Source organism: Eubalaena glacialis, chromosome 2 (genome assembly GCF_028564815.1).
Source record: "Eubalaena glacialis isolate mEubGla1 chromosome 2, mEubGla1.1.hap2.+ XY, whole genome shotgun sequence".
Lineage (NCBI taxonomy): Eukaryota > Metazoa > Chordata > Mammalia > Artiodactyla > Balaenidae > Eubalaena > Eubalaena glacialis.
Window position 1 is genome coordinate 13,565,704 of NC_083717.1, and position 14,995 is coordinate 13,580,698.

The 14,995-nt window shown below is 36.3% G+C and overlaps 1 protein-coding gene across 1 annotated transcript in view; it reads right to left on the reverse strand.

The window, feature by feature from the left end:
* SPAG6 (sperm associated antigen 6) overlaps nucleotides 1-14,995 on the reverse strand; it is a 72,268-nt gene that overhangs the window by 52,573 nt on the left and 4,700 nt on the right. Inside the window, exon 3 of the mRNA XM_061181593.1 lies at nucleotides 1,911-2,077. Coding sequence (XP_061037576.1) covers nucleotides 1,911-2,077 — 167 coding nt within the window. The remainder of the gene's footprint in view (nucleotides 1-1,910; nucleotides 2,078-14,995) is intronic.

Sequence of the window (14,995 nt, forward strand, 5' to 3'; positions counted from 1 at the left end):
CACCAAACACAGACCCTGCCCTCAGAGAAGGAGCTAAGAGTCCAAGCATTTGATGATAGAAGGAATGCCTACAAGAAAAATAAAATTTCTGTAACTCCTCCTAGGGATAAGACAGTTATTAGCAAATTACTCTCCAATCTAAAAAAATAAGGCACATTTTTAAACAATTAGGATTTTTTTTTGGTAAATACACATAACATAAAATTTACTATTTTAATCATGTTAAAGTGTACAATTCAGTGGCATTTAGTGCATTCACAATGTTGTGGAACCATACCTATCTAGTTCTAGAATATTTTCATCACTCCAACAAGAAACCTCCTACATGCTAAGCAGCCACTTCTCACTCCCTCCTCCCCCCAGCCTCTGGTAACCATTCATTTGCTTCCATCTCTATGGATCTGCATATTCTGGATATTTCATATAAATGGAATCATACAATATGTAGCTTTGTCTGGCTTCTTTCTGTTAGCATAAAGTTTTCAAGGTTCACCCATGTTGTAGAATGTATCATGATTTCATCCCTTGTTATGACTGATAATATTCCATTGTATGGATACATAACATTTTGTTTATCTAGTCATTCTTTTGGCTATTGTGGATAATGCTGCTATGAACATTTGTGCACAAGTTTTGTTTGAACACCTGTTTTCAACTCCTTCAGAAACATAACTAGGAGTAGAACTGCTGGGTCATATGGTAATTATGTTTAACTTGCTGAGGAAGTGCCAAACTGTTTTCCATAGCAGCTGCACGATTTTACGTAACTTCTCCACATCTTCACTAACACTTTTATTATTATTTTCCTTTTTTTCTTTCTCTTATTTTTTATGGCCATCCTAGTAGGTAGAGTGCTATCTCATTATGTTTGGTTTTTTTTTTTAAGATTTGATTTTATTTATTTTTGGCTGCATTGGGTCTTCATCGCTGCACGCGGGCTTCCTCTAGTTGTGGCGAGCAGGGGCTACTCTTCGTTGCGGTGCACGGGCTTCTCATTGCAGTGGCTTCTCTTGTTGCAGAGCACGGGCTCTAGGCGCACAGGCTCAGTAGTTGTGGCTCGCGGGCTCTAGAGCGCAGGCTCAGTAGTTGTGGCGCACAGGCTTAGTTGCTCCGTGGCATGTGGGATCTTCCCGGACCAGGGCTCGAACCCGTGTCCCCTGCATTGGCAGGCGGATTCTTAACCACTGCACCACCAGGGAAGTCCCCCCATTTTTTAAATTGTATTTTTTGTCCTTTGGTTACAACAAATAGGAATTTAATCTTAAAGACACGTCAAGAAAGATACATCCCTAGGTTATGATAAACTAGCAGGATGGAATGAACAGTCCAAGACCCTATGTAGAGGAAGATCCTTAACTATTGTTAGAAACATAGAGGGAACCAGACAGGATGAAAAAAACAATGGCGGCACTCTTATATGGCCCTTAAAAGGGCTGACATGCTTGCATACTTGGAAAAAAATGCTTTGTCAAACCTTCCGTTAAATGCATTCTCCTTCCTTTTGGATGCTTCTCTCCCCCTTGCTTCAGAGCTGTCTCTTACGTTGTCCATTAACCAGATTTCACCATTGTATATAACTTATTTGCCCAGGGCTCCATACACCTTTCTAAGACTGATCCTATAACTTGAATAAACCCATGTTGAGAAATACTGCTTTATGTATAATTCCATTAAAAATTGTAATATGTTTTCTCCTTATATTAACAGTAATGGAGAAAAGCTGCCTATCAGCCCCAAAGTAAAATACCCTAAAAGTATTATTACATGCAGTTCAAAGAATTGAAGGTTGTATTAACATCCTAATAATTCTATGCCTACAAACTTGCAACTGTACCCAAACTATCAATTTTTTTAAAAATCCAAAACAAACAAACAAAAAAACATATAACTTAGTTTTTAAAAATTCTTACATTCTGTTCTGCCAATGAATAAACAAGCTGTGGAAGAATGTTGCCCTTCACGACTGCTTCTGCTAGGTCATCATTATAATTAGCCAGTCTCCCCAGAGCCAAAGCAGCAGTCTGTTGAATTGTTGGGACCACATCCAGAAGAAGAGGCCTCAGCAAAGACATTACACCTAAGTTATGAGAAAACAGAAGTCAGCAAATTTTAAATTACAAGGCAAGCATACCATTCAGCATATACGCAGATAGGAAAATTCAGGGGAATATATCAGTAAAACAACAACAACAAAATCATCCACTAAAAACTAATGGGATATTAAGCAGCATCTAACTGGCTAAGGCACAGAATAATACAACCTGTAATTATCAAAGTAGCAGCTTAGCATGGAAATAAGAAAGGCTTTGGAGAACCAGAGTTTAAATCCCTGATTTGGCAAACACTAGCTGCGTGACGTCATGAACGCAGAGAGAGGTTGTAAAGCACAGAGTAGAATGCCTACCTAGCACGTGGCAAGGAGGCAGGTGTTGGGGAGCTGGGTCCCTCCCACACAGCCTTTGCACATCCTATCTTTCAGGGCTCAGTTCAGTCCTTTCCTCTCAATCAAGTCTTCCGATGGTTTTTTCTCTGATTCCAACTGAACTTTACTTCAGGGCTAGGTGAGCTAGGAGGGCCATTTGGCTAGGGCCTCCCATTCATAAAGGGCTGCAAATTCAGATTTCTGACATTATCTCCAAATAAATAAATCACAATACTAGCTCTCATAATGTTCATTCTAGGCTTGAATACATAGTAGGAATACCATCATAACAACAACAATAATAAAAGTAGCTTATATTATATATTATTTTGTGCATGCATTGTTTTAAGAACTTATTTTCCATATTAATTCACTGAACTCTCATAACAAACCTAGGAAGTAAGCCCTATTATCATGTCTATTTTACAGATGTGTAAATGGAGGCTGAGAAAGGTTAGGGAAATCCTCACACAAGGGTGGAGCAAGGTTAGAAATTCAGACATTCTTTATTGATACTTACTAAATAAGTAATATGTATGGAAAATTGAGGAGGTGGGGACAAATGATTGCATTTGGGCCATTTTACTGGATACTTCCAACTCTGTATTAACTTTGCCTTACTATAAAATATGCAAAATAGTCAACTGCTATTTGTGCTTTAATGATGGTGTTTTAGTCTAAGATTACAAAAAAGGTAATGACAGAGAGTTCAAACTAGAACAAGTTTAGAAACTTGACTTTCTAAACTTAATTTACAGCAGGCTATTCAACTTGATGTTATTACATCTTTTCTTTAAAAACATACCCCAGTGACCTATAAAAGCAAATACATATTACCAATATTCTTTTATAATGTTATATCCAGAAACATGTGAAATAGAAATAAAAGGAAAACATTTACAATAACATTTAGGATTAGACCAAAATAAGATAAATAGTACTACCAAATAACATAAGCGGAGAATAATGATGCTTATCACAGAAACATTTAATGATGAGACCTGTGGCTTTTCGCAGTTCCCAATTTCCTTTAGTGATCATTTTTACGTCTAAGTTGGTTTGGTTAGATCATTTTACAGAAGGCCACCGTTGCAAGTCTGCATCCCACTCAGGCTGGTTAACTTTGCAGGCACACACAGTGTGCCTAGGCCCCTCATCAGGCCTAGGCCACAGCTCATGTTAAACAAATCAGCATGTCCATGTGCATAAGTGTTGTTTATATTATTCTCTATACTTTTTTATAGAGATAATTTCTGTAATATATCACAACAAAAAGTTTAATGCACAGAATAAGGTATTAGAATGACTACCAAACATTAACATGGGTTCCTTCTAGAAAGTTGAATCTAAAACAATTTGTTGATCTCTTCTTTGTAGTTGCTTTATTACTCAATTTAAGTTTTTTAACAGTGGTAAAATATACATAACATAAAAATTACCATTTTTACCATTTTGGGGTGTACAATTCAGAGGCATTAAATACATTTACAATGGTGTGCAATCATCACCACTAGCTATGAACCATTAAACTGCTTTCCACAGAGGCTACCTCATTTTACACTCCCACCATCAAAGTACAAGTGTTTAAATTTCTCCCCATCCTCACCAACGTTTGTTATTTTTTTTTAGAATAACCATCCTAATAGGTTTGAAGTGGTATGTCCTTGTGGTTTGATTTTTATTTCCCTATCACTAGTGATGGCGAATGTGCTTATTGGTCATTTTGTACATCTTCTTTGTTGAACTGTCCATTTAAGTCCTTTGCCCATTTTTTAACTGGGTTGGTTTTTTGTTTTTGTTCTTGAGTATAACTTGATATTTTTTATAATGAATATGCACCATTTTAAATAAAACAAGTCAATACTCTAAAAAAGAAAAGCTAAATTTGTTAACATATATTTAAAGTTTCATAATAAATACATTAATGAGGATGCTCAGAATGGTTTTAAGAGAATCACAAATATGTTTCATGTTATTTTTCCCTGATGATTCGGGTATTTCCTTTTCTCCTCACTTGATATAATTATGTGAAGGCAGTGGCTTATTGTCGTTTGAAATATAAATGGAAAATCAATCCATATTGGGTTATTCAACCTAGAATTTTGAATTAGACTGCAAGAACTCTGAACTTTTATGTTATGAATTTGAAGAATTAATTTATCTGTCTGAGTTTATAATATTTCTTATTATATTATTATTTATTATTAGTTACTACATTTAGCTAACACACCACAATTCTCCCAATGTTGGATATTTTCAGTTTGCCGTTTTAGCAATAAGATATTTTACCCCCAAAGATGTATTTCACTTGTCCATATACTCAAAGGAATTTTCTGCTTTGTATATCTTCTCCTCCCTTTTTCTACTGCATCTGGCCCAGGAAAAATAAGGTCAATAAAATGACACACAATTCCTTTCCTTCTACTCCAGTATTCAAAATCAAAGTTAGACTTCTATGCAGATGCTTCTGCTCTATCATATTCCTTTGTTCAGAGTGTAAGAATTTTGAAAAATTTTAAATCTCTGAATCTATACAAGTAAAAGCTAAAGTTTCCGTTTAAAATATCTGTTTAAATAAGGTCATTCTGGGGCTTCCCTGGCGGTCCAGTGGTTAAGACTTTGCCTTCCAATGCAGGGGGTGCAGGATTGATCTCTGGTCGGGGAGCTAAGATCCCACGTGCCTCGCAGCCAAAAACCCAAAACAAAACATAATATTGTAACAAATTCAATAAAGACTTTAAAAATGGTCCACGTCAGCAACTAAGGCTGTGCGCCACAACTACTGAAGCCCGTGCGCCTAGAGCCCGTGCTCTGCAACAAGAGAAGCCACCGCAATGAGAAGCCCGTACACCACAACGAAGAGGAGCCCCTGCTCACTGCAACTAGAGAAAGCCCACACCCAGCAACGAAGACCCAATGCAGCCAAAAATAAATAAATAAATAAATAAATTTATTTCAAAAAATAAACAAAATAAGAATGGTCCACATCAAAAAAAATCTTTAAAAAAAAAAATAATAAGGTCATTCTTACTAGAGAAAATATTGCCCCAAATTTCTAGTTCTTGAATTGCCTCTTAGTGCTTCATAGTCCTCAATCCCCAGGGACATGTTTTTATCTCTTACATAGACTAAGCATACTTTGTTATTCTAATTGCAGGTTTGTCCTAGATATACAGATAATGATGCAAAAGGAACTGAGGAAGGAAGAAAGGAAAGGAGGGAGGGAGGGAGGGAAGGAGGGAAAGAGAAGCATATATAACATAAAAAGAAAATTTTCCTTACTTATCTGTCCATTAGGAATTCATGGTGATTGATCCTTGGTGAGTGAATGCATGAAAATGTAGAGTCCATAAGTTACAACAGTCTGAATTACCGCTACAATATCTGATAGACAAGGTCTCTAGTGAGCAGCTAATGACTCATTAGGGTCTCCACTGAAGGAGCCAACACGTACTAGCTAATATTGGGTTGGCCAAAAAGTTCGTTTGGGTTTTTCCATAACATCTTACAGAAAAACCCAAACAAACTTTTTGGCCAACCCAATATTATGTCTAATAGTAAAAATTATTCCTGTATTATACTCTAATATCTATAAAACAATTCTGTTTTCTCTATATAAATTGATTAAATGGTGTGAAAATGTTTCTGAAATTTAACCTACAGGCTAAATCTTTACAATCTTCCCCACCCCCAACTTTATAGCTTTGAGTTTCTTTTCTGTATTTCTTGTTCCAGTGCCATACTGGAGACACTGCTTCTAATACTTACATTGTAATCCAGTTTTGCAAAAAACAAAAATAAAAACAACCTCGCTAATCCTACCCACCATCATTCATTCAAAAAATAGATCAAGGTTTACCGAGTGGCAAGAAATAGGACCTCATACATGAGTAGAGGCAGTTCATGCTCTCAAAAAACTAATAATCTAGTGGAAGAGATTATAGAATAGCCTCAAAATAATCACAACTCTTTCCCTTAATTCCTTTTAATACAACATAGGCCTAATCACTTTAATTTTGCATGCCAATTGCATATGTAAGTCAGGAAAAAAAGGTCAAACATTTCTAAAGACAAAAAAAAACCCCACTCATTCTCATATTACATGTGTATAATTTATATAGATATTACTTCAATCTGAGGTGTTTTATAAAGATATTTAACATCTCAACTTTGTTCCACTAAAAACAATTCTTTGGGTTCATTTAAGTCATAGTAAAGATTTCTGGTTGCCCTGGTTACTTTTTTGTTTTGTTTTGTTTTGTTTTAATTGTGGTAAAATATACATAGCATTAAATTGATCACTTTAACCATTTAAAGTGTACAATTCAGTGGCATTAAGTACAGTCATAATGTTGTGCAACCATCACTACTGTCATTTCCAGAACTTATTCATCATTCCTAACAGACACTCTATACCAATTAAACAATAACTCCCCATTTCCCCCTACCCCCAGCCTGTGATAGTTTCTATTCTGTTTTCTCTCTATTATTTTGCCTATTTTAGATACTTCATATAAGTGGAATCATACAACATTTATCCTTTTTCATCTGGCTTCTTTCACTTAGCAAAATGTTTTTAAGGGTCATCTGTATTGCAGCATGTATCAAAATTTCATTCCTTTTTAAGACAGAATAATATTCCATTGTATATATATACATTTTGTTTGTCTATTCATGTGTTGATGGACATTTGGGTTGTTTCCACCTTTAGGTTATTGTGAATAATGCTGCTGTGAACAGTGGTGTACACGAATCCATTTGAGTCCCTGCTTTCAATTCTTTTGAGTATATACCTGGGAGTGGAATTGCTGGACTAAATGATAATTCTATGCTTAACTTTTTGAGGAACCACCAAACTGTTTCCACAGTGATGGCACCCTTTTACATTCCCACCAGCAAATTACAAGAGTTCCAATTTCCCCACATCCTCACCAATATTTTGTTGTTGTTTATAACAGCCATCCTGAAGGGGTGTGAAGGGGTATCTCACTATGGTTTGATTTGCATTTTCCAATGACTAGTGATATTGAGCTACTTTTCACGTGTTTATTGTCTATTTGTTTATCTTCTTTGAAGAAATATAATTGATTTAAATCTTCTGCACATCTTTGAAGTGGATATTTCGTTGGTGGTGGTTATAGTTCTTTATATATTCTAAATATTAAGCTCTTATCAAATATATGCTTTGCAAACATTTTCTCCCATTCTGTGAGCTGTCTTTTCACTCTCTTGATAGTGTACTTTGAGGGCCCTCCTTGTTTTTTTAGACTTAAAATGAATATTTTTTACTTTCCAATTTTATTCAAAATTATCACAAACATAAAATATGTTAAATATTTGTTACAAATTTTACAAAGCTTTAAAATTTTAAACTCAAACAATATGTTTTATTTTAATCTAAAACTACTTTCCATGTATCCATTTACTATGAAACTGCTACTACAGTTCATTCAAGTTTTGGAAGAAGTGATTTCTGCATACAGTTAACCAATACTCAGCAAAGGATTCACCCTTAACCATCAACATTACTCAGGCATTCTGTTGGGGCCCAATTAAAATATGAAAGAAACTTCGTGCTTTAGAAATAGAAGGAACCTTGCCCTACTTGGTACATGACTGCCTATGCTGAGAGACAACAGACTGAGGCGGTTAATAGCATGTATCTGGAGGGAGATTGTTTGGGTTCAAATCTGGGCTCTGCCACTTCCTGGCTGTGGGGCCTCAGCAAGATTACTTAACCATCTGTGTCTCAGTTTCCTCATTCGTAAAATGGTGACAAATTCTAGGACCACCTTATAAAGCTGTTGTGAGAATTAAAATGAGCTAAAATTTCTAAAGTGCTAGGAAGATTAGCTAGGACAAAATAAACACCAGTTGGATGCTTGATAAATAAAAGTGCTCTAAAGGAATCAATTCCCTATGTTGACCATATTTTTCATCAACATTTTATTATTATTAACAAAGATGACTCATTAATCAATCAGTACCTTACACTGTAATGGAGAAATATTTAAGGTCGCACGGCCCCACAAATTGAGCCTTTTCTATGATGTATTTTAGAAACACTATGGAATGAATAGCTCATTCACCATTCATTTAAGAAATATTAAGAATCTACAAGGTGTTAAAACACAATTGTCCCTGACCTCAAGGAACTCATAAAGGGGTCATGAGAGATAAACAACACATTATGATGTGTGCAACTAAAGGAGTAGAGGATGCCTTGCAAAAACACAGTAGAGCATCTAACCCAGGCTTTGAGGGACAGAGGGAAGGTGCAAAGGCTAACTGACATCTAAATTGAGATCTGAAGGCTCTCAGGCAGATTGTCTGCTGAAAAAATTGAAGGTGTAGGGACTGGAGAGAACTCCAACCAGAAGAAACTGTATAAATGAAGCTCAGAACCAAAAAGAGTTTGATATGATGACAAAACTGAGAATACAGTTTGACTTTAGTACAAGAGAGGAGAGAGGAGTTGGAGAAAGAAGGCTGAGATTAACAGAGACAAAAGTCCTGAAGGGTCCAATGAACTGTTTTAAGTATTCTAAATTTAATCTGAGCATTAATGTCAGTGCAGTGACAGATCAGATTTGCACTTTGTAAAGAAGGACCACTCTGATTACACTGGGGAGAAAGGATGAAAAGAGAGAAGACCACTTAGGAAGCTATTATAGGAACCTAGGCCAGATGTGAAGATAGCCTGGAGTATAGTAATGGCAAAAGGGAAAGAGAAAAGTGAAAGGTCTAAGGAGATATTTAAAAGACAAACTGATTATTGTGAAGAAGACGGAGGAATCACCGATACTTCCCAGTTTCTGGCTTGGACAAGGGATGCATGATTGTTGCAGACTGTTGAAGAAGCCATGATAAATCTATACTGGTCTGAAATGTAAAGTGGGAGGGGTGACGCGGCAAGGGGTAAAGCTGGAGACGTTGGTTGGGGCCAGATAAATTTAGCTATAGGTTAAATGAAGATTTCTGTGATGTTGTTCTAAGAGAAATGGGAAGCTATGGGGAGCTTTATTGTTTGCACTACTCATTCTCAGGGAAGTAAATAAATGAAAATGAAGACTCTGAATAATTCCCAGGCCCACCATGTATGGCTGGGCTGGCTGCATACTGCACAAATCCAGGGGATGCCATTCACATAGATCATGATATAAATGGCACTCCCGAAGTTGTGCAAAGCACAGTAGCCATCCTTGATATTTACGTGGTTCTCTATTTTATGTGAATAAATATCTTACCTCCTCAGTATAATAATGAACATCTCTAGAGCAGTGCTTATGTTTTACACTTTTCTTCTATTTCTCAAATTACCTAGCACAGTTCTGAACGCACATCTAACTCTTACTGAAACACTTTGTGGTCTTGACTCTAGAGACCACTATCCACTTGGATTTTTACTATTACAAGCACTACCTACTCTCCTATCACAGAGTAATTCCAATTACACTCATCAGCTTTACTCTGATTTTAGTTTTTTTATTTCTATAACAAGTTATTACATTTACATGTCTATATTTTTACTGAAGCAAGTTTTATGACACTGATGAGTTTTAAAGCATGTTCTCGTTTTCCTTCACTGGTCATTTTTCACTTGAAAATATTTGTGTTCCTCCCTTGCTTTTCTTTAGAGAAGAATTTTCAGGCCTTGATTTGATTTCTTTCATCCTCTATGATTATATACCTCTGGCCACTATCCCTTCATTTGATTAAGAATTAGTAAATTTTGGTATCACATATCTATTTGTCTTGCTTTCTGTGAAACACTTTTTCACTGCCATAACTATAAAGTCAATTATGATTTTAGGTGTTATATCCCTTACAACACACAAAGAGCCTTATAATTTATTTAAATGGTCAGAATGAATCACAAAATGTATATATAGTCTTTTTTACATACAATTCAATTGTAATCATAAATGATTCAAGAAACTCTTATGATCAAGAGTAATATATTTTCTCCTTTTAAATTTATTCTCATTAACTGTAGTATCCTCTGAATTTTGTTTGGTGATTCACTGTCAATTCAGTCATTTGTGAGTGAAGGACTACCACACCTGACATGTCACTGTTGAGTGGGGAGGGGTGAGAGGAAGATGAGACAGAGATCACTGACCCTCTCACTGGCAGCCAGCAACTCTTCTAAGAGGGCAAGGAAGCACAGTATGTATTCACTTATTTAACATATACTTCTAGAGCATCACCAGGCACTCCTCTAAAAAAATCTACAAATATTAACCCATTAATCCTCATTACAATCCTAGTAGGTAGATGCTATTTATAGCTCGGGAGTCTATGCCCTCCTATTTCTCCAATGTCAGTCAGCCCATTTACCAATGAAAACTGGCTTCTGTGCTAGGTTTAGAATGCATACCATCTGTTGAATTCACATGATTCTGCCATTAACATTACTGTGTCTCTTCCATGATTACTGTATTAAACCTAAATTCCATTGATTTGTCCAGTGCAACTGTGACTCTTGACTAGGTCACTGCCACCACCGTCTATATGTGAGATTTATACTGAGTGAGGATGTAGAGCATAAAAGTTATGGCAAGTTCAATTTACATGACACTTCAGATAAAAATCATTAGAACTTACGTGTTTATAGTTACGTGAAGAAATATAAAATGGGCTTTTAACATAGTTTTCAAATGAACATGTAAGTTCCACATATCCAAGCCTTTATTTTCATTTCAGATGTCTCTCCTGAGCCCCAGAGCCCTATCTATCCAAACTGCTTACCAGAGTCACTGGCACATAGATCTCCCAGACACACTTCAACCTCAGCACTGTTACAGAGTGAAATCTCCATTTCCCTGTGCTGTTTGTATCCCTTCTCCATTAATGAAGAGTGCTAATTTGCCTAAGTAACCAGAAGCCTTGGCATTATTTTGTTTGTTTCTTTGTTGCTTTCTAAAAGTCATTTTATTGTGAAAGCATGAAGGACTGCCTTTCATCAGGCAATAAGTTTGCCATTCCAAAGCTGTTTCAACATTTATTGAGTGCCTATGTTGTACTGGACCCTCTGCCAGTTGAAGGGCTGTAACAATTTTTAAAAACAATTTTATTGAACTATACTTAATTTATAATGTCGTGTTAGTTTCTAGTATACAGCAAAGTGATTCAGATATGTGTTTGTGTGTGTGTGTGTGTGTGTATCCCCGTGCTATACAGTAGGACCTTGTTGTTTATCTATTTTATATATAGTAGTTTGTATCTGTTAATCCCAAACTCCTAATTTATCCCTCCTCCACCCTCTTTCCTCTTTGGTAACCATAAATTTGTTTCCTATGTCTGTGAGTCTGTTTCTGTTTTGTAGTTTGGTAAATGAGTTCATTTGTATCATATTTTAGATTCCACATATAAGTGGTATCATATGGTATTTGTCTTTCTGTCTGGCTTACTTCACTTAGTATGATAATCTCCAGGTCCATCCATGTTGCTGCAAATGGCATTATTTCATTCTTTTTTTATGCCTGAGTAATATTCCATTGTATATATATACCACATCTTCTTTATCCATTCATCTGTCTATGGACATTTAGGTTGCTTCTATGTGTTGGCTATTGTGAATAATGCTGCTATGAACACTAGGGTACATGTATCTTTTCAAATTAGAGTTTTCCTTGGAGTCATTTTGAACTCCTCTCTCCCCTCACCTGCCCCTGCCAGCCCCCTTCTACTAAGTCACAAGTCCGGCAGATCTCTTATCCAGCATGACTGCTATAGCAAAAATGGATACCTGGTCTTCCCAATCCTGTTTCCATCCCCTCCAATCTATTCTCCACACTGCTGTGAAAATCATCTCCCTAGAACACAAATGAATCCCTCCATCCCTCTAGTTAAAACTTTTCAATGGCTTTCTATCAATTTTAGGATAAATCCAAACTTCAGATGAGGTCCTTCATAATTAGGGCTGTTTTCCTCTCCAGCCACTGACTTGCCTCTCTCTTGTCCTATTAACCCAAGAAGTTCCAGCCATACCTAAACATCTGCCTTTTCTATCAAGTACCATCTTTTCTCTTGCCTATTTGCCTTTACACATAATGTTCCCTCTACCCAAATGCAGTTCTCCTCTCCCATTTCTTCGTCTAGCTAACTCCTAAGAAATTCAGCACAGATAACACCTCCTCCTAAAAGCCTCCCATGACCAGCACCCCTCATTCCTAAAACTTGGTTATGTTACCCTTCATATGTGTTCCATATGTCTATATATCAGACACTTATCAAAAAGTATGTATTTATATATCTCTCCATTAGCAAATAAGCTCCTTAAGGGCAGAGTCTATGCCTTCTATTTTTGCATGATCAGCATCTAAGCATGCATCTGGCACTTGGACACTCAGTAAATGTTTGTTGAATGATGAACGAACAAACTCTGAAAATTAATGTGCAATTTTCTCCTTTTAGGTAAATTTTAGTTAAAATACCAAAATGGATAACATGTGTTCATAGTTCTTTTTTTAGGTACACGCAGGTACATAAGTGTCATTATTATAAATTCATAAAGTTTTAAGGAACTTAAATGGGTAATTTAAACTATCCCCTCACCTAAAACCACCCCACATACATATAATTCTATTTTAATTTAAAGTCTTCTAGAGAGCTGCAAATTTTAAATTAGTTCTGTCTTCTTCTGTCAATGTGTTTTCTCTTTTACAATATATACCTATTACACCCATCCTCCTGGAGAAGATTGGAATGTTTAGGAATGGGGTCAGTATAGAGAATAAAGAGGACAGTTCTAAAAGGACTGTCTGCTCCAAGAGGTTTCATGGGTAATATTTGAAGAAGAAACTTTTGAAAGGCAATCAGCTCAAAAATCTATCTTCAGATGAAATTCTTTGCTTTAATCATACTCTACCTAGTTTACTTTTTTTTGAGATAGTTTACTCTAAAAGATATGGATACAAAGATAATAATTAAGAGCCATGGAGTGGAGACGGGGGCTGGTTATTTTTTAAATCAGAAATATAGTGATAGTTGCTACAGCTGAACTCTGAACATAGCACTGAGTTTTGTGGCAGCAAAAGTAGAACGAGAACCACTTTGTGAAATAAAAGGAAGCAGGAACAAATTTTTTTTTCCTGAAATCATACCTAGGCCTGGCTTGAAACATAATAGTTAATAAAAGATTGGTTGAATAAAAGAGTATATCTTTGTATTAAAAAATTTAGCAGCAAAATGGACATCTTCAATGATAGGTTTTTAAAGTTATGGGAAAGTCTAAGTAACTATTTTTAAATAAGCCCTCAAAAAAAAAAAAAGAGGGACTTTTAGAATTATTAGACTAATTCTACAAAGACATTTTTATAGAAAACTAATGTAATCTAGTTTACTTACATAATATAATAGTGATTCTAACTTGACACAGAGATACAACTTAGAATATATGGAAAAGTGGAGAGAGATCATTTCCTTTGGAGACACATGCACACATACACAAGCACAAATATCATTTGTTTTCACCTAGATTTTTTAACAGAACTTGAATAAACAATAAATTTAAAATTGAGCCACCCTTATAATAGAAAACTGGGGTGTATGGCAAAACCAATACTTCACTTTGAAAATTAGGGAAGTCTGACTTGTGTTCGAATGGGCCATTCCACCCACTACAAGACAAGGCCAATTTGTTTTCTCAAGGTATGGCCCTGGATTTCTCCTAGGGCCAGTAAATCTACTCAGTAGAAATCCCAAAGTTCTGCCCCCAATGAACATGGAAGAAAAGCCCTTCACACCAAGTGTGATTAAATAAAGAACAAAGGGAAGTGTTGAGTATACACTCACATCAACCAACCAACAAATATCAAGGGCCTCCCTCTTCACTGTACTCTACCTCAAATGTTCTCAAAAAACCCAGGAGAGCAGGCAGTCAATCACAGGGCAGCTGGCCTCCCTGGGCCCTGAGGAAGTCTCCTGGGCACTCTTCCTGATAACAGGAGGTCTCAATCCAACAACTCTCTCAAGTACTCTATTGGTTCTCAACTTCCAGTGGATTACACACTTTCCCCAGGTGATTTTAAAGAGCTTCCGGTTTGATAAGACTTTCCTTAGAAGCCAGAGGAAACCAAAAAGTCTTCTAGAGCTCTGAGGCCAGTTTAAGCCCTAAATACAACTTCCACTCCCTCAAACCTCCAGGTATTTACCAATTAAAGTTAGTCCTCTGCATTTGGGCCTCCACTCAAGATCCCATAATGGTCCTCAACGAGACCTCAAAAGCAGTTATGCACAATTACTGGACAGTCATTGGTACCTAAAGGCCTAAATAGATGACTTGTTTTAACAGTTAACACTGAGGTTTATCTGGAACTCCTAGAACATCTAGGAATAGTTTCCTGATACCTCTGAGGTAACACAGAGCACAAGGTCAGACAGCAATTAAGAAAAAGGTCCTAGTCCCAGTTTGGCCACTAACTCACTTTGTGATGAGGGCAATTATCCAATCTTTGGGCTTTAACCACAGTGAAGAAGATACCTACTCTACTTACCTGAGCTGTTATAAGAATCTAATCTTCTAAGAGATGTGAAAACACTTAGAAAAATAATTACTCCTTCCTTCAT